Source organism: Pan troglodytes, chromosome 2 (assembly GCF_028858775.2).
Source record: "Pan troglodytes isolate AG18354 chromosome 2, NHGRI_mPanTro3-v2.0_pri, whole genome shotgun sequence".
Taxonomy (NCBI): Eukaryota; Metazoa; Chordata; class Mammalia; order Primates; family Hominidae; genus Pan; species Pan troglodytes.
Genome location: NC_086015.1, coordinates 49,687,712 through 49,710,673, shown reverse-complemented (window position 1 = coordinate 49,710,673; position 22,962 = coordinate 49,687,712). Strand labels below are relative to the sequence as shown.

At 44.9% G+C, this 22,962-nt stretch overlaps 2 protein-coding genes and 1 non-coding gene across 8 annotated transcripts in view; 1 reads left to right on the top strand and 2 right to left on the bottom strand.

Moving 5' to 3' along the window:
• SACM1L (SAC1 like phosphatidylinositide phosphatase) overlaps nucleotides 1-6,684 on the bottom strand; it is a 55,741-nt gene extending 49,057 nt beyond the window's left edge. The window contains exons 1-2 of one of the 4 annotated variants that reach the window (XM_016940890.4): nucleotides 6,408-6,678; nucleotides 5,518-5,557 (exon numbers count right to left, since the gene is read on the bottom strand). Coding sequence is in view for 2 of the 4 variants with exons in the window: in XM_016940888.4 (XP_016796377.1) it covers nucleotides 6,408-6,439 (32 nt within the window). In the remaining 2 variants the exon portion in view is untranslated. Of the gene's footprint in view, nucleotides 1-5,517; nucleotides 5,558-6,359 lie in introns of all 4 variants that reach the window. The other 3 variants (XM_016940888.4, XM_016940891.4, XM_016940889.4) reach the window with 3 other exon arrangements.
• A 149-nt stretch (nucleotides 6,685-6,833) lies between these two features.
• Nucleotides 6,834-6,906, top strand: TRNAR-ACG (transfer RNA arginine (anticodon ACG)). Its single transcript has one exon. It is a non-coding gene; the product is annotated as a tRNA-Arg (tRNA).
• A 7,763-nt stretch (nucleotides 6,907-14,669) lies between these two features.
• LIMD1 (LIM domain containing 1) overlaps nucleotides 14,670-22,962 on the bottom strand; it is an 85,419-nt gene continuing 77,126 nt past the window's right edge. For 2 of the 3 annotated variants that reach the window (XM_001147894.8, XM_009445346.5), the window contains 3 exons: nucleotides 22,391-22,442; nucleotides 21,487-21,555; nucleotides 14,670-18,973 (listed from right to left, as the gene is read on the bottom strand). In XM_001147894.8, coding sequence (XP_001147894.4) covers nucleotides 18,836-18,973; nucleotides 21,487-21,555; nucleotides 22,391-22,442 — 259 coding nt within the window. In that variant the 3' untranslated portion in view covers nucleotides 14,670-18,835. The remainder of the gene's footprint in view (nucleotides 18,974-21,486; nucleotides 21,556-22,390; nucleotides 22,443-22,962) is intronic. The other variant, XR_001713292.4, reaches the window with a different exon arrangement.

Below are 22,962 nucleotides of genomic sequence, written 5' to 3'. Positions count from 1 at the left end.
TCATAAGGCATCTAGAGAAGTCAAATTTATAGAGACAGAAAGTAGAATGGTGGTTGCCAGGGGCTGGGAGGATACAGAAATGGGGAGTTGTTTAATGGGTACAGAGTTTATTTTTGCAAGATGAAAAGGGTTCTGGTGATGGATGGTGATAATGGTTGTACAACATGAATGTGCTTATTGCCCCTGAACTGTATACTTAAAAATGGTTAAGACGGTAAATTTAATGTTTTATTTTACCACAATTTTTAAAAATAATGAAACCACTATTTTGCATAGGAGCCACAGTGATATGTCAAAAAACTGTAGGAAGAACATATTCCCTCAAAAATCTTACGTAAAGAATTTGGCTGGGTGCAGTGGCTCATGCCTGTAATCTCAACACTTTGGGAGGCCGAGGCGGCTGGATCACTTGAGGTCAGGAGATCAAGACCAGCCTGGCCAACATGGTGAAACTCTGTCTCTACTAACAATACAAAAATTAGCCGGGCCTGGTGGTGCATGCCTGTAGTCCCAGCTACAAGGGAGGCTGAGGCACGAGAATCACTTGAACCTGGGAGGTGGTGGTTGTGGTGAGCTGAGACTGCGCCACTGCACTCCAGCCTGGGCAACAGAGTGAGACCCCATCTCAAAAAAAAAAAGAATTAAATCAAGGTCTTAATGATCAAATTTAATACATCTCTGGTTGAAAAGACAGAGGCACAACATTTTACTACGTTTGGTGAGCAAAAAGAAAAGAACTTAGTAAAGAAGGATCCCCTGCACATATTACACTCACAGGCAGAAGGTGCTCCTACCTCCCACATTCATCCTCCCTTTGGGTACCACCTCACTGAGCCCTCCCTGCTTGCCTCTCCTATAGCTCAAGTTCATCACAGACTCCCCAGGGGCACAACCCAATTCCAAACCAGTTGGTGTTTCTAGAAAGACTCATTCTAATGCTATCCTCTTTCTCAAAACTCTGTGTTCCCACCTACATCCTATTCCCTGAATGCCCTAAAACCCATTCTCTCAAACAGACTTCTTCACAGGACTAGGTCCAAATTCCACCTAATCTGAAGCTCTAATCCACAGCACAATCTACCAGAGCCCCATATCTTCCAAAGAATTCTCTTCTACCAGCATGTTCTGGTCCTAACTCAGCTATGTATGCCCAGCCCTAAAATATTTCAGAGTGCATAAAAACTACCAGGATAGCTAGTTAAACTTGCAGATTTCCACCGCTCATCCCCAGAGATTTTCACTCAGTAGGCCTAATGAGGGGCCCTGGAATATGGACTTAAAACAAGCATACCAAGTCATTTGATGTAGCCTAGCACTAACCTAGGCTAGCCAGGTGAGCCTAGGTAAGCCTGAACTAGCCTGAACTCCCAGCCAACTAATGCTTTGGATACAAACCCCATATTGTTTGTGCTAAAACTCATGAGAATAATCTGAGCTGCCCTACACCCTTCCCTCCACTGGGAGACTTCTGTGAATAATATGAATGTTCATTATATTGAACAGATTACATGTGTCTGTATCACAAGGTAGCTTAGGTTACATCTGTTTTCAAGGTTGGATCATATCTGCCCTGACTGATGACCTCACAGTTATGAGACTCTTTTAAAAATGGCAATTTCCTGAGGAAACAGGACTCTTCAGAGGCATGCTGCAGCCTGATGCAGTATCTAAAGGATTCCCTGCCTTACACCTAGTTTCAACTGACCTTTTAAAAGAAAAAGAAAAAAAAAAAAAGCAGAAAAAATGCTTTAAATGTATCCAATAATTTTGCACCTCTAACTTTCCACTGAACCTTTTAGAAAGTTATTATGAGCTTGAGGTCTGAGGGGCATAAGAAGTGCCCAAACCACATTTGATGTCATTTCCCTGCAAAGGAAATGTGACACCTATGCTGAACTGCCAAGGTATTTTAGCTTATATATAGGGATAGATAAGCTTCTTAAAAATTACATTTCCAGTCTAATTATTTTGCAATTTCAAATTTATCACTGTCTGACATTATCCATGCCTATACAAATGGCTTAAAAAGAAAAATGGAGCCTAACAGGATATTTAGAACTGCCTGGAAGTTTAAAAAGTATGAATTTTAAATTCTGAGCAAATCAATATTCTGTTTTCCACATTAAACATATGGAAATTAATACGGACATGTCAACTATATTTGGTTGTAAGTGACTCATTTCAATACCTGGCATGTCTGAGGACTAAGGTGAGAGCAATCTGATAAGAGAAAAAAAGGTAATATGGATAATGCAATGGAATGGAAAGATCACTGCACTCTGGACCAGCCGTATTCCAAGGCTAGCTCTACCATGGCTTGGCTGTATGATTTGACTTTGTGGCCAAGGGCAATTATGAGACTGTTTTCAACAATGACAGGATACATATCAACCTATGACCTCACAGAGACACTGGGAAGACAATATACATGAAATGACTTTTAAGCTGTGTTTCTTCAAAAGGATACATTCCAAATTATCCTAGACTGTGTTCTTTTTGCAGTGCTAGTATGTGGTCTATACTGGAAAGTTCCTTTCATTTACTCAGTTGATTCACTGAGGAGCTGCTCTGCACAAGGCTCTATGTTAGGTACTGAGGAGGACTAGAGAAGAAAATGTTAAGGTGTAAACTGGTTGGAAAAACAAAGTACAGCCATGTGCCATGTAACAATGCTTCGGTCAACGACAGACTACACATATGATGGTGGTCCTATAAGCTTATAATACCGTATATTTACTGTACCTTTTCTTGTTTATGTATGTATACATACACAAATCTTTACCATGGTGTTGCAACTGCCTACAGTATTCAGTACAGTAACCTGCTGTACAGGTTTGTAGCCTAGGAACAACTGGCAATTCCATATAGCCTAGGTGTGTAGTAGGCTGTACCATCTAGGTTTGTGTAAATTATACTCTGATGTTTGTACAAAGAAGTTGCCTAACATATTTCTAACATATTTCTCAGAATGTATCTCTGTCAGTAAGAGTCACATAACTGTGTACATAATGATTTCATTTCTAAGTGACAAAATGAGTGGTTCAAACAGTACTATGGATTGACCATTCTAGCTTTCCATCCTCTTGTCCATGAGAAAGTAAATGCACTGTAAACTGATCCTAAGAGACAGAATATATAAATCACGTAAACATTTGGTGTCTAACCCGTTACAATAATTTTTCATTTTTGGCTTTAAAAACTGTTACCAGAACTCAGTGAAGGAGAAGACATGGAAAGAAAACATTTCTCAAAGAAGGTACCTATAAGGTACACTAAGTACTTCATCTAAACTCTCTTTGGGCCAGGCATGGTGGCTCATGCCAGTAATTCCAGCACTTTGGGAGGCCAGGGTGCATGGATCACTTAAGACCAGGAGTTCAAGTTTCGGCAACATGGTGAAACTGAAAAACAGAAAAAATCAGCCAGGCATGGTGATGTGCACCTGTAGTCCCAGATGCTTCGGGGGCTGAGGTGAGAGGATCACTTGAGCCTGGGAGGCTGAGGCTGCAGTGAGCTGAGCTCACACCACTGCACTCCAGCCTGGGTGACAAGTGAGACCCTGTCTCAAAAAAAAATAAAAATAAAAAACTCTCTTTCAAACCTTACAATAATCCTGTGAAGTATCAACATTCCCATTTTACAGATTGAAACACCAATTCAGAAGGATTAAGTACTATGCCCAGGACACAAAACAAGTAGTCAAGTTAAGATATGAATCCATATCCATTCTGACTAACAAAACCTGAGATCTCTTGGCTCTACCATGGATGTGACCAGTATGTAAAGAGAACAGAGAGGAAGAAGGCATTCTGGGTAGAAGGATCAAAATAACACCCAAGTTTGAAGCTAGAAGGGGATGAGCCAAGTTTTGCAGAAGTGGGGAAAAGGCTCTGGGCAGTTATGGGAAATAAATTAGGCGACAGATTATAAAGAGGCTAGAATATACAGATGGCTAAGAAATGCAAGCTTGATCCTATAGGTCAGTAAGATGGAACTGGAAATTGTAAGCAGGAAAGTAGAGGATAAAACCAGAGCATTAGAAAGGTGAAATTCAACAGGGCAGAGATGGGCTGGAGAAAAGGCATGGCATAATGCAGACAGAATTATTATTTAAAATCCCAAGTAGGACAGGTGTGGTGGTGTGCATCTGTAATCCTAGCTCCTCGAGAGGCTGAGGTGGGAGGCTCGCTTGAGACTAGGAGTTAGAGGCTGCAGTGAGCTATGATCAAACCACTATACTCCAGCCTGGGCAACAGAATGAGACCCCATCTCTTTAAAGACAAAAGGAAACAAAGAAAAAAAAACAAGCATTTCAACATTTAAATAAATCCTTTTAACAATCCTTTCGTAATAAAATAATCGAACTATCTCTTTTGCATGGATATTTCTTAAAACACATCTCTAGACACATTTTAAAAAATGGCTACTATCTCCTACCAATTCTTACACAGAAACCAATTTCACTTCTAAATGCATCCAAAAAAGAATACTCCTTAGGGCAGGAGCCACATTTGAAAACCTTCAACAGCAGCCTCAGAGCAGGAAGGGCCAAAAGGAAGGAATAAAAATGGAAATTCTAACTCATAAACCCCTTGGTAAAGAAAAAGGTGCAAAAAAGTTGTACCTTCACATTTACAGAAACACTCTAAACTTTTTTTTTCAGGGGGAAAAAAAGCTAGGACTGACAAATGAGAGAATGACTTTCACATAACCCCAGTTTGACTTTATCACCCAAATAATTTAAGAGTTTCCACTTCTCACAAAAATCAATATAAAAACATCATTCTTACTACTTAAGGGACAAATTTCCTTTCTCTTTTATGTATGCGAGGATTTTGGTTTGTTTTAAGGTCTGAACTGGTTAAATTTAGTGTTTTGGCAGCTGAAAAACAATCATCATAATTCTCAAGTTCTCCATCCTATTCAATCTTTGCCACGCTAAGCTGCATGAAGCCATGGCTCCATATGGCTTAAACACATTTGAGACCTGGTGTAGGATCACATTAAACCCTTCAGTGCCTATCAGATACACAATAACCTAATTAGCTAGCAGAGCACATGTAACAGTGGCCTGGCCAGAAACGCAGTGGAAGACACTTCCTTCAACTCTTTCACCAAAGACGAGGTGAGCACTTTGCAAAGGGGAACTGGGAGAAAATAGGGAAAGGTGGAGAGGAAAATGTGGAGGAAAGTGTGCAGCTAGGGTTTTCAAAGAACATTACAGTAAACAGAAATGGCACCCACAGGGGGTGCACTGTAGAAAAAGCAATCATCTTTTTTGACAACACATACAATGTGGAATAAATGACCTCTCTGAATTTTGCACCTCCAACTTTCCACTGAACCTTTCAGAAAGTTACTAGTGAGACTGAGGTCTGAGGAGCTTAAGTGCCCAAACCACATTTTGGTGTCATTTCCCTGCAAAGGAAATGCGATATCTATGCCTAACTGCCAAGGTATTTTAGCTTATATATAGGGATAGATAAGCTTCTAAAAAATTACATTTGTTTCTCCTACCAGATATTCCCAGGCTGTGGCCACCAGATTTTCAAACAGCCTAGGGGTAAAGCATTAAACACGAAGTGAGTACAACGAAATTATTCACAGACAAGAAAAGTGTGGATGCTAATGGGTAACACTAAGGGAAATAAACACATGTTGTTTTTAATCCAAGACAAACCAAAACCCTTAAAAACACCTATTTTATAACTCTTAACAACCACAGCCTCTGTATCAAAGACTCAAAAACTTGGATTTACCGAAAAGTCAATTTGCAGTACCAAAATTATCGAGATTAGCCTCTGGCTGTCGACATAGACTTAAGAACCTGCTTTAGGTTGGAGCTGTTTAAAATTTAAACCAAAGTAAACTCCTTCAGGCCCTTAAGACTACTGACTGTACTTTAAATTTTTTCTGCACACTGAAGAGGGGGCAGGCAGGCTTCGGTACCCAGATAGGCTGTAACCAAAACAAAGATTTGTTGATCTGTGTGTAGACTCTAAATTGCTGCTGTAGGTCCGTTAAGTAAGAGAAAACTCTTTTTCTCTGTTAAGTCATACAGATAAATTTAGTCGGTAGCTCTGCATAGAAAGTGGGGACAAGCGTGCCCTGAAGGGCCGCATCATAACGCCGACCCCGGCTCGGTGGGGGCCAGTCGGCAGCTTCTCTCTTCAGCCGTGGGCGCTGGGGCCGAGCACGGTGGAGAAAGGCCGGCGAGCCGCTGGTTCCCGGCCTATGGCTACTCGGGCGAGGCCTAGGAGAGGCCGCGCCGGCTGAGGAAGACCGGTAAATGCGAGGAGCTCCCACACCCTATCTGCAATCCGGGACTCAGAAGCCCTCCCCGAGGCCAGGGCCCGCACCTGCCGCCCCGCCCGCCGCGCCTCAGGCCTCCGGCCCGTGGGACTCACAGCTTCAGCTGCTCGTAGGCCGCCGTCGCCATCCTGCACAACCACCTCCTTCCTTCTCTCTCCGCCCGCCCCGCCCCGCGCCGCCACCTCGGCTACAGCTCTACCGGTCACCCTGGCACAGCGGCCGCAGCTCCCAGCCTCTTCCCACCCCTTTCCCCGCCCCGCAGGAGAGCCGGCCTGAACGGGAGGCGGTGGAGGACAAATTAGTGCGCGAGCAAGAGCACGCGAGAGATGCCGCCGACGCGGCGGGTTGGAGTGCGACGAAGAGCGCCGTGACGAAGCCGCTGCGGATTGGTGGGGCGCGTTTTGGGGAAAGGCAGAGCAGCGGGAGCGCGGCGCAAGGGCAAAATGGATCGTTGGTACCCGGAAGCCCGTTCAAACTGTATAAGGGTGATCAGCTATCGCGGAGAAGGACTTACCAACTCGGGGCCAGTGGCGCAATGGATAACGCGTCTGACTACGGATCAGAAGATTCTAGGTTCGACTCCTGGCTGGCTCGCGATACCTGTTTTGCCACACTTGACCTATGTACTACAAGGTCTTGTAAAGATGTATATTCACAATGTGAAAGTATTACAAGACCTTGGAAAGGTGTATGGTTAGAATGTGAAAGTTAAATATCTGAAATTTTGATGCCGCTTTGCTCACAATGTCATCCTTTATCCTTTAAACCTGGAGTCGTCTGAGGGGGTTTGCAAACTGCAAAGCGCCCTGTTCCCAATGATGCACCTGAGAAGTCTGTAAATGGGGTAAATTTAGGCAAACACACCTGGAAAAGTGGCATTTTGGAGTGCGGAATGCTGTGGCCGGAGGTTAGCAACCGGATGATGCAAAAGCGCATTTAAGGCAGCAGTTCTGGCCTTCCCCGCCATGGAGCAGAAGCCCCCATAGTGATGTGAGAAGCGGCGCTGTCCCAGTTTACTAGGATGGGATGGGCTTTGGATCTAACCAGCAGCGAAGAAAACCTGCGGTGCGGCTGCGCGCGGTAGTAGGGGTCCACAAAGCGTCAGAATCTGCAGCAGCCCCGGCCTTTGCGAGCTCCAGCTCCGAAGTCAACCCGGCCCCCAAATTCCACTGGGAAACCTTAAGACACCGGTGTTTTTACCGTAAGAAGACCTCAGGTAATCTAGTATATTACCCCTCATTGTACGGATGCGCGACTTGGACACCCGAGAAGGCGCGAAACGTCTGCAGCCTAAAGGGACTCGAACCGGGGGATTATATGAGTCATCGGACACTGTCCATTAACCAATCACTCAATCGATCAATTAATTTCCGCAACATAACGTTTTCCCCTGATAAAATTATAGATTTTTAAAATATATAAAATTATTGGGAATATTAACGCGATTCCCACCCTAAATCATTACTATTATTTTTTTTTCTTAAAGCCTTTTTTTCCTCTATATTTTTTAACATGGGTATACTTGCACATGTGTTTTTCCAAATTGGGGTTGTACGGAAATGGGTTCCTCATTTTGTCTCCTTACCTTTTTGTCTGAGATTTAAGGTCATTAAATATTCTTTGAAGATATTTCATCAGAGAGCTAGATATTTTAAATAGAATCCTTATGCTGGGAATTTGGGTTGTTGCCAGTTTAACACCTAGAAAAAATGATGCTGCTTAGGAGTTCGAGACCAGCCTGGGCAACATAGCAAGACCTCATCTCTATTTACTAAATAAATAAATAAATTTTAATTAGCCAGGTGTGGTGGTGTGCACCTATAGTCCTAGCTACTCAGGAGGCTGAGGTGGGAGGATCACCTCAGCCCAGGAGGTTGAGGCTGCAGTGAGCTGTTACCATGCCACTGCACTCCAGCCTGAGCAACAGAATGAGACCCTGTGTTGAATTATTATTATTATTATTTTGAGACGGAGTCTCGCTCTGTCACCCAGGCTGGAGTGCAGTGGCGTGATCTCGGCTTACTGCAGTCTCTGCCTCCCGGGTTCAAGCAATTCTCCTGCTTCAGCCTCCCAAGTAACTGGGACTACAGGTGTGTGCCACCACGCCCGACTAATTTTTTGTATTTTTTAGTAGAGACGGGGTTTCACCGTGTTAGCAAGGATGGTCTTGATCTCCTGATCTCGTGATCCGCCCACCTCGGCCTCCCAAAGTGCTGGGGTTAGACGTGAGCCACTGTGCCCGGCCGAATTATTTGTCTTACAAATTCTAGAGGTGGAACGACCAGGTGGACATCTGTAAGGTCCATTTTATGGACATTTTTAAGACTTTTGTTACTTTCTAACTGCCTTCCAAAAAATTAAACCAAAACACACTTCCATCAACAGCACCTGTTTCTCTGTTTTCGTGCATGCTAACCAACACTGGCTATTATAAATTTAACCGTGATTTGCAATTTTCATAATTGGAATATGGAACTTCCTTTTACATGTACTTTTTATATATTTTCTCTTGATGTATTGAATTTTTTCTTACAAATTTGATTTTTTAATATATTAAGGGTATTAACTCTTAAATACATTGCAATCTTTTTTCCAGCTTATGATTTACCTTTTCAAAATTTTTTTAACGGCTGGGCACAGTGGCTCATGCCTGTAATCCCAGTGCTTTGGGAGGTCAAGGCAGGTGGATCTCTTGAGGTCAGGAGTTCGAGACCTGCCTGGCCAACATGGTGAAACCCTCGCTCTATTTAAAAATACAAAAATTAGCAAGGCATGGTGGTGTGTGCCTGTAGTCCCAGCCACTCAGGAGGCTGAGGCAGGAGAATTGCTTGAACCTGGGAGGTGGAGGCTGCAGTTGGCTGAGATCACGTCACTGCACTCCAGCCTGGGTGACACAGTGAAACTCTGTCTCAAAAAAAAAAAAAAAAAAAAATATATATATATATATATATATATATATATATATTTGAACTTGTAGTAATTTTCACTTTTATATATTCAAACTTACTAATATTTGGTTTCTTCTATTATATGATTTTTTAATGTTTTGTTCTTATGTTGTTTTTACCATTTACTTTAATCCATTTGTCATTTATTTTGTTGCCATTTATCATGATGTAAAGATCAATTAATCTTAAAACCTGACACACTTTATTGAGCAATTACTTCATGCCAGAAACTGCTCTAATTCCCTTACTTGGATGAATTCAATCATTCCTTACAACAATTGTTGTACCCGAGCGAGTTAGAAAAACGCCACACTTTAAGACGAATTAAGAGTCCTTTATTAGCCGGCGACCGAGAGACGGCTAACACTCAAAATTTTCTCAGCCCCGAGGAAAGGGCTAGATTTTCTTTTATACTTTGGTTTAGAAAGGGGAGGGGGGGTGTCTAGTTAAAACAATTTTACAGAAATAAAGTAGGCAAAAAGTTAAAAGGATAAATGGTTACAGGAAAGTAAACAGTTCCAGGTGCAGGGGCTTTAAGACTATTACAAGGTGATAGACCCGGGGCTTTGGGCGTTATCAATCAGATGAATTCCTGGGAATTGCGGATATAGCTTGCCACAGTATCTTATCAGTTAATTGCATTCTTGGATGCACTGGGAGTCAGCTTGCACAAGTTAAGTCCTTGAGGAAGGAGTGCCAGTGAAAGAGCCAAGATGGAGTCTGTCTGGCTCTCTTAGCTAAGGGAGAGTCAATTCAGGTGGAAACAAGGCTAGGTGATCAAAGGAAGAGGGAGAGTCTAAAAACAGGGTTAGTAAAAACAAGGTTGGGCATTACACAATCCCATGAGGTAAATGCAGTTGTTATCCCCATTTTTACAGATGAGGGAACTAAATTGGCTTAAGGTCATGGAGCAATTGAGTTATGAAGCCTGAGATAGAATGTGAGTCTGGGCTCTTGACCCCAAGGCCGTCCTGCCCTGTGGACTCACTGTACCCCAGAAGACACCGCATGAGTAGGTTCAAGGACAATTCCGTCTGGGCATGGATGGCAGTCACATCTGCCACTTACCCCTCACCCCTACTAATTAGCAACAAGAAGACCCCATTTCTAGTCCTGATGATGCTTTTACCCACTATCTCTGGGCTCTTGGACATTTCCTCTCCTTTAATAAAATAGGGGTTTAAGTTGCAGCCTGTCTCATAGGCTTTAGGGGGAAAAGAAATGCTTCGATATGAGCAACCGCCACCCATTGTCATGTAGAAGGAACTAAGAGAGGCAAAGTTTGATGTTTCTTTACCAGTTGGGAACCATAAACCAAGGCCTTTGTGACATTCAGTGAGACTGAAAACCAGAAAATAATCTGGCAGAAACCCCATTCTTCTGGGGTTTTTAAAGGCCAAACAAGCCAAAATCAGATTCCAAGGAAACCAATGTTCAGGATAAGGAACCAGCCAATGATGGGTAATATAAATTCATATCTTTAGCCAAGTTTTTCCTATAGTAAAATTGTTATATAAATATAACTTTTTACAAAATCTGCCAGAGGCCTTCCAATGGAGACAGTCCAAGCTGCAGATGAAGCTTGTTGGCACATCCAAATAATCTCTACAACCTACTTTTAGGGCCAGCTCCCACTTATAGACCTTTTAATATAGTAGTTAAAAAAATTTAGGCAGATAGGGTACAGGAGTCCTTGGTAAGGCTTTTCTTTTAATAAAAAGCAGCCCCCAAAACCATTTCTTTTCTAACAGAAAGCAGCCTGAAAAGTCAAGCTGCAAGCATAAATAAGCAAGCTAGAAGCTTGCACAGATAAATGCCGGCAGCTGCACCTGGAAGCCAGGTGCATCCAATATGGAAGATTTCTCCTCCCTTCTGTTTGTTGCCATGTGTGCAGGTGTCAAGGCTCTGGCCAAGTAAAAAACCCTATCTGCATAATAAAAGATCAAGGTGGAATGGCCAGTTTCTTCGAGGGCTATGTAAATGGCACACCTGGTCAAACCAATTCCTTGGGCTCTATGTAAATCAAATACCACCTCTTCAAACCCCCTCCTCTATATATCAGACTGCTTCCTGCCAGGAATGGGGAGATCCATTTGGAGTCCTCCTCCCTCTGCATGGGGGAGCTGTTCTCTTTTTTCTGCCTGTTAAACTTTCTGCTCCTTAACCCACCCACGTGTGTCCGTGTTGTTAATCTTCTTGGCATGAAACAACAAACCTCAGGTATTTCCCCAAACAACGGAGCCGATTCACTTTGATCCATTTGTATGTCATGGAGTCTGGCTTCCTGCCGAGTTTTCAAATTGGGTGTCCCCTCACTTTCACTCCATCACAGGCTTGCCGTGGACCAAGTCTCATGGGCAACACAGGGCCCAGAACCGCCTGTCCTTGAGAGCTAGGATTAGTTGGAGGGACATGTATGTGACCAAGTGGTGGCAGTCCCTGAGGCTGCCTTACACACCTGGACATATCCACATAGCCAGAGATTCTCCTAGAAGTGTCACACATCTAGGGCTGTCGCCTACCTGGGAACTTCTAACCAGATCTCTCTGACCATAACCCACAGGGTATGCCCTACTCTGTTTTTTTACACCTAGAGTACAAGGTCTCAATCAAGTTTGTGTAGGAAGCATTTCTATTTTCAATCCAGGGAAAATTGCAAACCCCCACTTTCAGGGATTCTTGAAGAAAAGGCACCCAATAACCTAGGAATATTCTTTCACTTCCTCTCAAAAAACGTTCGTTGGAGTCTGTGGTAGGCTGACTAATGCTCCTCCTGTTACCGGTGGAGGGTGTCCAGGTTCTTGGCGTCTTGATAAAGAAATGGACAAAACGCACAAAGCAAGTAAAGAATGAAGCAACAAAAGAGATTTATTGAAAAACGAAAGTACGCTCCACAGGGTGGGAGCAGCCCAAGCAGCTCAAGAACCCGGTTACAGAATTTTCTGGGATTTAAATACCCTCTAGAGGTTTCCCATTGGTTACTTGGTGTACACCCTATGTAAATGAAGCAGAGGTCCATGATCAGTTTGATTGGTTGTGGGAGGGGACCAATCAGAGGCTGAAGCAAAGTTACAAAGTTACACCACCCTATACAAACATCTGACTGGTTGTGTAAAACGACCAATCAGAGGCTGAAGTTACAAAGTTATACTCCTATGCAAATGAAGACTTGGCCTAAGACCAGTCTGATTGGTTGTGGGAGGGGATCAATTAGCGATACTTTCAATTTTTCACCTGCCATGCAGAAAAGGGGCTGGGGGTGGGGAGGTTGCAAAGGGAGTAGCCTCTGGTCCTTTTGTTACTTGAGCGTGGAAAGTTGGGGTTTTCCTTTTGACTTAGTTCTAGGAAGTCAGCCTGAATTGGCCTTAGGAAGCCAATTCCATGCCTCCAGACCCTATCTCCTGCTTCCCTCCCCTTCAGAGATGTCCCTGCCCTCCTCATCAGAACCTGTGAATATCTTATTCTGCAAGGTAAAAGAGGCTTTGCAGATGTTATTAAGAATCGCAAAATGGGAGATTATTCTAGATTATCTGGATGGGCATAATCGCAAGCGTCCTTACAAGGAGGCAGGGAGGGTCAGAGAAGAGGTGTGACAATAGAAGCAGCCAGAGTGATGCAGCCAGAATGATGCAGCCACAAGCCAAGGAAAATGGGCAGCCTCTAGAAGCGGAAAAGGGGCAAGGAATGGGCAGTCCCCTATAGCACCTCTGGAAGCAATTTGCTTCGGCCGACAACCTTTGGCTCGTGTCCAGGATGACAGAATGATATATTTGTGTTGTTTTAAGCCACTGAGGTTGTGGTAATTTGTTAGAGTGGCCATAGGAAACCAATACAGACTTCCACAGAGCAGCAGTGAGCTTCTCCTCACAGCCTCCTGTGGCTTTTTGACTATGTAGCTTTGATGAAGAAGTATACTGATGGACAATTTACTGCCTCCCATCAACCAGAGTAGTAGAGTGGTCAAGACAGCGCCCTCTGGATGAGATGGCCTGGGATGGAGTACTTACTGTTTATTTCACCCTTTTGTGTCTCAGTTGTCTTGTCTATCAAATGAGGGATGATAAAGAACATACAGTCCTTGGAATAACATCTGCTATGTGATGAGCACACGGGAAATGTCAGCTATTACAGCTGCTACTGCTTCATCACAGCACTTAGAACCAGACCAGATACCCCACTGCCCAGTCCCACATGGCCCAATGCCCAAGGCTGACTCTTAGGACTATGCCATCTCCTCCCAATCCCTGGTGCCAGGATGCCTTGCTGGTAGCTGGAAAGTGGCCATGGCGGGAATATTTACATCATAGGTATCAGCAAACACTCCATATCAAGGCTTTTTAATTTTTTGCCCCAGAAGCCTGGTTTGCCAGCACACCACAACTCCAGACCGCCTTTTACCCTGATTGCATCTTCACTCCTTATACCATCAAGGTCTTAAGCAAATAGCAGCCCATGTTGGCAAAATCAGACTAGCCATTCTCTCATCACTTAGAAAGAAAAAAAAACTTTTATTCTGGTGTAAGGTGCTATGACTATCAGTATCCTCACTCCCAGCTTTCCCGTGTCCTTGGCACGTCAGACCTGGTAGCCACAAGGACTACAGTGGAGTCTAGAACAAACTCTTTCCCCACCCCAAGGATTCTAACCACACACTTGGCCCCATCACTCTACAAGTCCTGTCTTCCTGCATGTGGCTGTCTCAAACCTGAAGGATCACTCGCCTTGAGGATTCTTTGGTCATAACCTCAGAAGAGAAAAAACAGTAACATTCACAAGAGAGACAAAGTGACCTTACAAGTCACTGCATCAGGACCTTATAAGTCTCAATCTTAAAGGTCCAGTAAAAGAAACTGCTGATTCTTGGGATATGATTCTCCAAGGCCTCTCACATTTTTATACATCTGGTAAGAAGAGACACCAATTGCCAGGTTCCAGACTTATATTTTCAAGGATGTTTATCTAGTGAACAGTCTTGGATGACAGAGATAGTGTCTGTCTCTGGAGCAAAAGTCAGGCAGGCTTACTGCCCATTATCAAATACCAGGGTCCCCTAAGCATGGGGGTTCCTCTTGTAATGCAGCCCACTGCGTGTGCAGGTCTCACCTGGCCCTCTTCTTGGGGCCTGGGGCTCAGGGAACCAGTGCAAATGCTGATAATCTGGCCACTGCTATTGCTATAATAAACTGTCCTTTGTCTCTGACCTATGAGTCTCATAACTTCTGCCAGGATCCATGAACCCATGTGGTGTGCTCACTTTATTAGCCTGCAAGTAGGGTAAAATCTCATACCCTTCATAGGTTTGATACCTATGTGGTACTTTTAAGAATCCAGAGCTGTAAAAGAAGACAAAGTCCAGGTAGCAAAAAACACTGTTTGCTGACTCCACACACAGAAAAGACCCAGGAAATATAATGTTCAAGGAGCACTTTAATAGTCAACAAATTGATGCAGTTTTGTCACAATACTTTGCATAATTTTATAGTAACAGTAAAATTCTGAATCACTTTATAGTAAAAGAAAAGACACAGAGGAAAATAATTTCCCTGTACAATGAAATTTTCATACACTATATGGAGATTTCCCACATCTGTCAAGTTTTGGCTCAGAATAAAAGATAGCTAATATATTTCACTCTTTTTTCTGTTACTTTTTTTTTTTTTTTTTTTGAGACAGTGTTTCATTCTGTTGCCCAGGTCGGAGTGCAATGGCACCATCTCGGCTCACTGCAACCTCTGCCTCCCAGGTTTAAGCGATTCTCCTGCCTCAACCTCTCAGGTAGCTGGGATTACAGGCGTACGCCACCAAACCCAGCTAATTTTGTATTTTTAGTAGAGACAGTGTTTCACCATGTTGGTCAGGCTGGTCTCTAACTCCTGACCTTAAGTGATCCACCCGCCTCAGCCTCTCAAAGTGCTGGGATTACAGGCATGAGCCACTGTGCCTGGCCTTTTCTGTTACCTTTAAAAGTTACTTCACATAGTAAAGAAATTAGGACTGATTCTTGGCATAAAGGAGGGTACAAAAAAAAATTGTGCCAGGTACAGTGGCTAATGGCCATAATCCCAACACTTTGGGAGGCGGAAGTGGGCAGATCACTTGAGCCCAGGAGTTCCAGACCATCCTGGGCAACATGGTGAAACTCGTCTCTATTAAAAATACAAAAATTAGCCAGGCGTAGTCAGTGGTACACGCCTGTGGTCCCGGCTACTCGGGAGGCTGAGGTGGGAGGATCACTTGAGCCCAGTAGGTGGAGGCTGCAGTGAGCTGAGATCGCGCCACTGCACTCCAGCCTGGGCAACAGAGTGAGGCCCTGTCTCAAAAAAAAAGAAAAGAAAAGAAAAGAAAATTTGGTTTCCTGGCAGATAGAGTTTTAACAAGTGCATCAAGCAGTAATAATTTGTGGTCTTGTGCTCAATTCTCACACATGATCTTCGCAAGGGTCCCAGCAGCCATCACAGCTCTGCTTTCACACGCACGGGACACAGCACAGAGCAGCAGCCTTGAAAGGACTGCAAAGAGGTGTGAATTCCAAACATTGTCTTAAGTCCTAACATTTCTGTTCTTCATTTTGTGTGACAGAAGCCCATGGAAACAAGGCGATGACGGCGCTTGAGGGTGACCAGACCTCCTCAATCATTCCATCAGCCACCCAGGACTCAACAGCAGAACCTCAGAGGACTCAGCTGAAAGAGGTTTTCACTCGAGCACTAACCACAGAGAAATGGGAAGTGCCATCCTGCTGTCATACGCAGCCGATGGCTGGGTAGGACTAAATGCCCTTCTGTGGTGAGATGAACCAAGACGGCAGATGGGGGAATAACATCAGTGAGAGAGAGATTACGAATGGATCCTTGTATTGCAGATCAAACTGGGTTGTCTCTTCTCAAACCACCCAGGCAGTTTCTGAATGTCCCACGATAGGGGTAGGAGAAAAGAAAAAAAAGACAAAACAGGAGACGGTGGGTAAGAAAACCTAAAAGGCACAATGAGGCAAAGGCCTAAGATGGAGGCTGGCTTTGGGATCTGAAATCCGGCCACAATCCTTGTTTTACCTAAAGTCCAAGAATTGTCAAAAAGAAAACCCAGAAGGGCTAGTCATTCTAAATTTTAAAATCTTTTCTTCCTGGCCTACCAAGTCCTTGTGTTTTCTTTCTAGGCGCCCATAAATACAACCCCATTACAGTTCTATTTGGCTAATAATTTACAGAACATTTAAAATACCAGGTAGGTGAACGTCTCTTCATGGCTTTTGTGTAAGGGCCTGAAGCGAAGAGAAAAACAACTGATTGGAGATTCCTATCTGGCGCCTTCTCCAGGGAAACTGACAACCAGAGAAATCTGTTGCTAGGATTTCTAGGACATCTGGAAATTCCCTTTTTGTTCTTTCTCAACAATATAAAATGGTATATTCGCAAACCTATCTGAATCACCTCAATCTAGGCCACTTTGAAAATTTCATTTAAAAATGTAATCACAGATTTTTAAACTAATTACCCAATTTGCAAACAAATCCCAGCTACTTCTGGTCTTGAACATGGAGCAAAGGTGTGTCAGTAAGGCCAACATTCTTAGGTTGACAGAGACAGGTTAACACATTGGCTGGCTTCATTTACCCCCCTGCCACGCCCCACACTGAGCTGGATGATTTGATGGGAAGAGAGGGTCCCCACCTCAGGGTTCACTTCCCCAGCCCCAGCGTTCATGGGTTTTCAGGAGGCTCAGCCTGTGAAAAAGAACCAATGATGATGCACACCCTGGCTGAAGTGACATCTGGCCAAAGGATTCCAACAGAATGAATTTCATCAACATGGAAAAGATAATCCATGGCACCAATTCTGTGCTTCTTACAGGCAATGGTTACCAAATGAGTCGAAACATGGCCTAGAAGTGGAGCCGGGCCCAATGAAAAGCCTGAGTTCACACGTGCTAGGGGCTCCACTGACCGGCCTCTGCAGCCCAGCACCCAGTCCTCTTGCTCTGGGTGCAAGGTGAGGAGGCAGAGTGCACACACCGGCTCCTGTGTCCCCGGCCTGGCTGGCAATGGTAAAATGGGCTGCCTTTCTTTTGCAGCTTCTTCTAATCGAAATACCAAAGGGTACTGACCTCTGGCCTCAGGGATGTGACTTGCAGTGCAAATTTTACCTCTTCAGTGCAGACAGTGGTCTTGAAATCTTGCCAGTGTGTGGCCCTCCCTCAGCTCCTGCCACCCTGGGGAGCCAGGATGCTGAAATGCATAAGGCAAAAGCACTGAATCGGATCTATTCCCCACTGACCTTTAGTTACAATCACTCTGCCCTGACCAGCTGGAGTTGGGCCTGTGTGAAGCCAGTGATTTCCAACACACTGAAGAAGGTATCTGAGTCCAGTGTGAAAGCCAAATTCCTCCTGAATCTGTGATTTGGTGAAGCTCTGTGAGGTATTTTTTGTGTGTGGAAGACTGAAAGTGAAGGGAAACAACTAAAAAAATTAAACAGACAAAAGCAGTGTACCTTATACTGGTTTCTTCAAACATAATGCCTGTGCCAAGAACTGGGCAGGAGAGAAACCAAAGAAATGAATATAATAACTTATCCTGAGGCGCTCCCTCCCACGCTGGCTTAGAGATCTCGCACACACAAAAACTCTCCTTGTTTATAAGAAGCTGTCTCTCAGTATGCGGGCAGTTCTTCCCAAAAGCCCGTCATTAAATAAGCTAAAAACAGGTGCAAGCGATGTACCTGCATGGGTTCCTGAGACTTGCCTTGCAGACGCGGCCTTCCAAGTCACCAACTCTTGAGAACTCCAGAGAAAAACAGCGCAAACACGTGGGCAAAAAAAAAAATCCTGGTGCCTGCACCAAGTTCTTCTCCCAAAGTATGTTTTACTCACATAGGGCAAATTTCTGTCGCGGACTCAGCTGCCTTTAGGAGAGTAAGGATTTGAAGGGGCACAGAGAATGCTGTCAGTGTCTAAGGAGGAAACCCTGCCTCACCTATTTCAAATCTTGACTCTGGTTTTCTAAGCAAATTCATCTTAGGATACAAAGCACACGTTAGAGCTTCCTTCTTGCCTTAATGCAATTAAATTTGCAGCCATTCTGCAGAAGAACTGAAGCTCTCAGGTGAAAAGAAGCCTTAAATCATGCCATGATATATGTCGGGGGAGGGAACATTTGGGTATAGGTATTTTCCTGAAGGAAGAGAAAGGGCAGCTGAGCTGTCCCTTCAAGGGGATATTGTGAAACAAGCTCAATAAAAACCTCTCCCTCTGAAGCATGAAATGTTCCCAGAGGGGACAGGAGGATTCCTTTGTTGCTATGATGCAACCTCAGGTCATGTGCTCACACATGCTGGAGCATTTTCCTGAGTAACCTGAGGAAAATGTGGCAACAGAGAAAAGCACTTGGAAAATACACGCAGGAGGCAGGTAGTGTTCACCTCCCTGGTTAAAGGAAAGGCACCCCCCACATGCTCACAGGAACTCTCCCTCCTGCCCCTCCTCTTCCCCTACCCCACTTCCACCCCAGGGGCCACCGGAAGCAGCAGCAGCAACCCCGGCTCCTCATCCCCTGCCGTGATGTCTGCAAGTGGCTCTGGCTAGAAGTGGTGCTGGTGAAGGGCTGTAGATGAGGGTCTCTTCTCCAGCCTCTTCACGTGGCAGGAGTGACAGAACAGGTGGTCCTCCAGCGGATAACAGCGGTGGCCATCTTCATCATTGAGCTCCAGACCACAGTCCTGTGGGGAGGCAGACATGTCCAGGGGAAGCAAAACAAAACAGACTGCAAGATTGACCTGAAAGCCACAGTCCCCAAAATCAGCAGAGGGTGCTGTGTGTTTCTGTATAGGCAGGAAATGCCAGTGCAGAAACACAGCTCCTGCCCCGTGGAGGCCTGTCCAACACAGGAGACACTGCCACAAGGCACTTGCTGTGAACCACTTAAAATGTGCTGTCAGTGTAAATGCAGATTCCGAAGACTTAGGACAAAAAGAGGATGTAAAAATATCTCATGGGAAAAAGGAATGAGATCATGTCCTTTGCAGGGACATGGATGAAGCTGGAAGCCATCATTCTCAGCAAACTAACAAAGGAACAGAAAACTAAACACCACATGTTCTCACTCATAAGTGGGAGTTGGACAATGAGAACACATGGATACAGGGAGGGGAACAACACACACCAGGGCCTGTTGGGAGGTGGGGGTGAGGGGAGGGAACTTAGAGGATGGGACAATAGGTGCAGCAAACCACCCTGGCACACGTACAGCATATATCTATGTAATAAATCTTCACACGTATCCCTTTTTTTTTTAGAAGAAATAAAATAAATTGTGGAGTTACAAAAAAAATCTCATGGGTAACTTTTTTATATTGATTACATGTTCAAAAGATAACATTTGGATTTTTTTTTCTTTTTTGAGACAGTCTCCCTCTGTTTCCTAGGCTGGAGTGCAGTGGTGCGATCTCAGCTCACTGCAACATCCGCCTCCCCCGTTCAAGGAATTCTCCTGTCTCAGCCTCCCAAGTAGCTGGGATTATGCACGCGCCAACACATCTGGCTAATTTTTGTATTTTTAGTAGAGACAGGGTTTCACCATGCTGGCCAGGCTGGTCTTGAACTCCTGACCTCAAGTGATCTGCCCTCCCAAAGTGCTGGGATTACAGGCATGAGCCACCACGCCCAGCAGGATTTTTTACTTTTTTAAGACAGGGTCTTGCTGTGTCACCCAGAGTAGAGTGCAGTGACGTGATCCTAGCTTCCTAAGTAGCTGAGACTATAGGCACAGCATGCCTGGCTAATTTTTGTATTTTTAGTAGAGACAGGGTCTCACTGTGTTGTCCATGCTGTTCTCAAACTCCTGGGCTCATGTGATCCCCCTGCCTCGGCCTTCCAAAGTGCTAAGATTACAGGCATGGGCCCATGCCTGGCTGGATATTTTGAACCGAATAAAATAATTAATCTCACCTGTTTCTTTTAACGTTTTAATTGTGACTACCAGAAAACTTAAAATGATAAATGACTTTAATTTGTGGCTCTCATAATTCTTTCTTTTAACGTTTTAATTGTGACTACCAGAAAACTTAAAATGATACATGACTTTAATTTGTGGCTCTCATAGTTCTTTCTTTTTTTGAGACGGAGTCTTGCTCTGTTGCCCAGGCTGGAGTGCAGTAGCATGATCTCAGGTCACTGCAACCTCCACTTCCCAGGTTCAAGCAATTCTCCTATCTCAGCTTCCCGAGTAGCTGGGACTACAGGCGTGTGCCACCACGCCCACTAATTTTTGTATTTTTAGTAGAGATGGGTTTTTGCCATGTTGGCCAGGCTGGTCTCGAACTCCTGACCTCAAGTAATCTGCCGGCCTTGGCCTCCCAAAGTGCTGAGATTACAGGCGTGAGCTATCGCGCCCGGCCCCTTATATTTCTTTTGGATAGCACTGGTCTAGAAAATGTGGAGAGGCCTGTTGAGCAAATGTCCTCACCTTTTTCTCCTGCAGTGACCTGGGGCACCTGGGGTCCCAGCAGCAATGATTCCCACCCATTTCTTCAGTGTTGGCAGTGGGACAAGTCTATATGAGGGACACCCCCATTCTCTACCCACAGGGTCACCAAATGAATCTAATCTCCTTCCATGGGTGAATTCACTTAATTGTGGCTGAAATTCCATGGTCACCCTTCACAAGGGCTGGTGAGGGGCAACCCCTAGCTTTCCTGACAGTCATCAGGTACTAGTGCTCCTTCACCTTGGGTTGGGACAAAGGGCAGGAAGGGGCAGGCGGACCCCACCCGCCTTCACACCACCAGCTGACATGCCTGTTTCCAAGAGGGGCTTCATGATTTCCAGGGCTCAGCTGAGAAAGGAGCTTCAGGCAGATAGAACAGCCTGCAAGCTGGAGGGGAGGGAGTCCCTTCCCCAAATCGCACACCTGCCTGACAATGTGGCCCCCAGATAGGACCTGAAACCCATGCTCTCCACGACCCTCCTAGCTCTGCAGCTTCAGGGAGAGCAGCTCCAACAGTTGCAGGACTTGATAGTTCTGAATATGCAGAAGAAAGACCTTTATACCTTGAGCATTTCCATCTTCTCCTACCTCCCCCAAGAACCAGCCTTCATTCCATTTCCTACAGAAGCTCTAGAGGGCTGACCCTTGCCAGAATCTTGTTGACTGCCTCTTGCCCCAGTCAACGCAGGATGCTTTTCTCTTGGATGTCTACAATGGGCTTTGGGGGCTGGGTGGGGAGGGGTCTACCTCGCAGTGGTAACACTCCACGTGGTAGTCTCTGTCCATGGACACGACACGGATGGTCTCATCTGAGCCCTGGGACCAAAGAAAAGCAAGAACACATAGGAGAGGCCTGTTAGGGGGGCTGTCGGGCTTGATGTACCGTGGGGTGGGGAGGGAAGAGGGTTTTGGGGTAACAAGTAGGTGGCCTTGGGAGGAGAAGGTAAATCAGGAGTACTTATTGGAAGAAGAATACATTTAAGCTGATGAGAGGGGAAGTAGGAGGGATAGGAGTCCTTCCTTCTAGAATGTCAGAGTTAACACTGAAAGAAAGACCTACATGGACACTTATTTTAAAAAATGAAGAAAAGACAAGCCTTTCTCCTCATCTGCTAATCTAAGAATTAGTATCAAGTAAGGGAGTTTGACCTGGTTATGGGGACAAATCAGCACAAGAAGGGTACTGGGCTGGGGAAGCCAGTCAACAAGGAAGGGTGAAGACACGACTTATCTCAAAGGTGAAGTGGGGTTTTTTTTGTTTTTTTTTTTTTTGGAGACAAGGTCTTGCTGTCACCTGCTGGAATGCAGTAGCACCATCATAGCTCACTGCAGCCTCAACTCTTGGGCTCAAGCAGCTGGGACTACAGGCACATGCCACCACGCTTGGCTAATTTTTAACAATTTTTTGTAGAGATGAGGTCTTGCTATGTTGCCCAGGCTGTTCTTAAACTCCAGGCCTCAAGCAATTTTCCTGCCTGGGCCTCCTAAAGTGGTGGGATTACAGGCGTGAGCCACTGCACCAGGCCAGAGTTGAGATTTTTAAAAGGATACCTTAAAAGCTGTAAGGACAGGACATGGATCTTGTAAATGAGCCCAGGGAGATATTCATGTCTTAGAAGCCCCTGGGAGCATGTCTGGAAGGGCATCTTACCTCAGGTGGAAGGATGGGAAGCCCACAGGCTGCACACTTGGGGGCCAGCACCCTGTGGGGAGAAACAAAGCAGCAATAAATGTTGCTTCTGGGAGCAAATTCCAGAGTCAGACTTGCACTTGGAATCCACACGGAGCCTTCCTCCATGCCGCCTCCTACCCCTTGCTCTCCTCCCTCATAGAATGACTGGTACCTGGCTCACTTTGTGGAATATGCCTTAGTATTTGCTCCCCAGCTGCAATGAGGACACTGGCTGCCTCTCACTCTTCTGGGGACAGCACTAACCGATTTGTTTACACCTCTCATGGTGCCTAGCACAGGCTCAGGCAAACCAAGAGTGGTAGGAACCAGCACTGCATAGGGGCCTTGTGAAGTTAGGTAACGCTGAAGCCACAGGGCTTGGTGGATTCCTCCCGAGGCCTAGCTACAAATATGATTATTAGTTTTTTTGTGCTCTGTGTTTTTTTTTTTTTTTCACTAAACATGATTCTTTAACCCATTCCTGTCAACACTGGCATCGACCAACCTCCCAAGGTCCCTGCTGTACCCCTCAAAACCATTAAGCCTTTGCT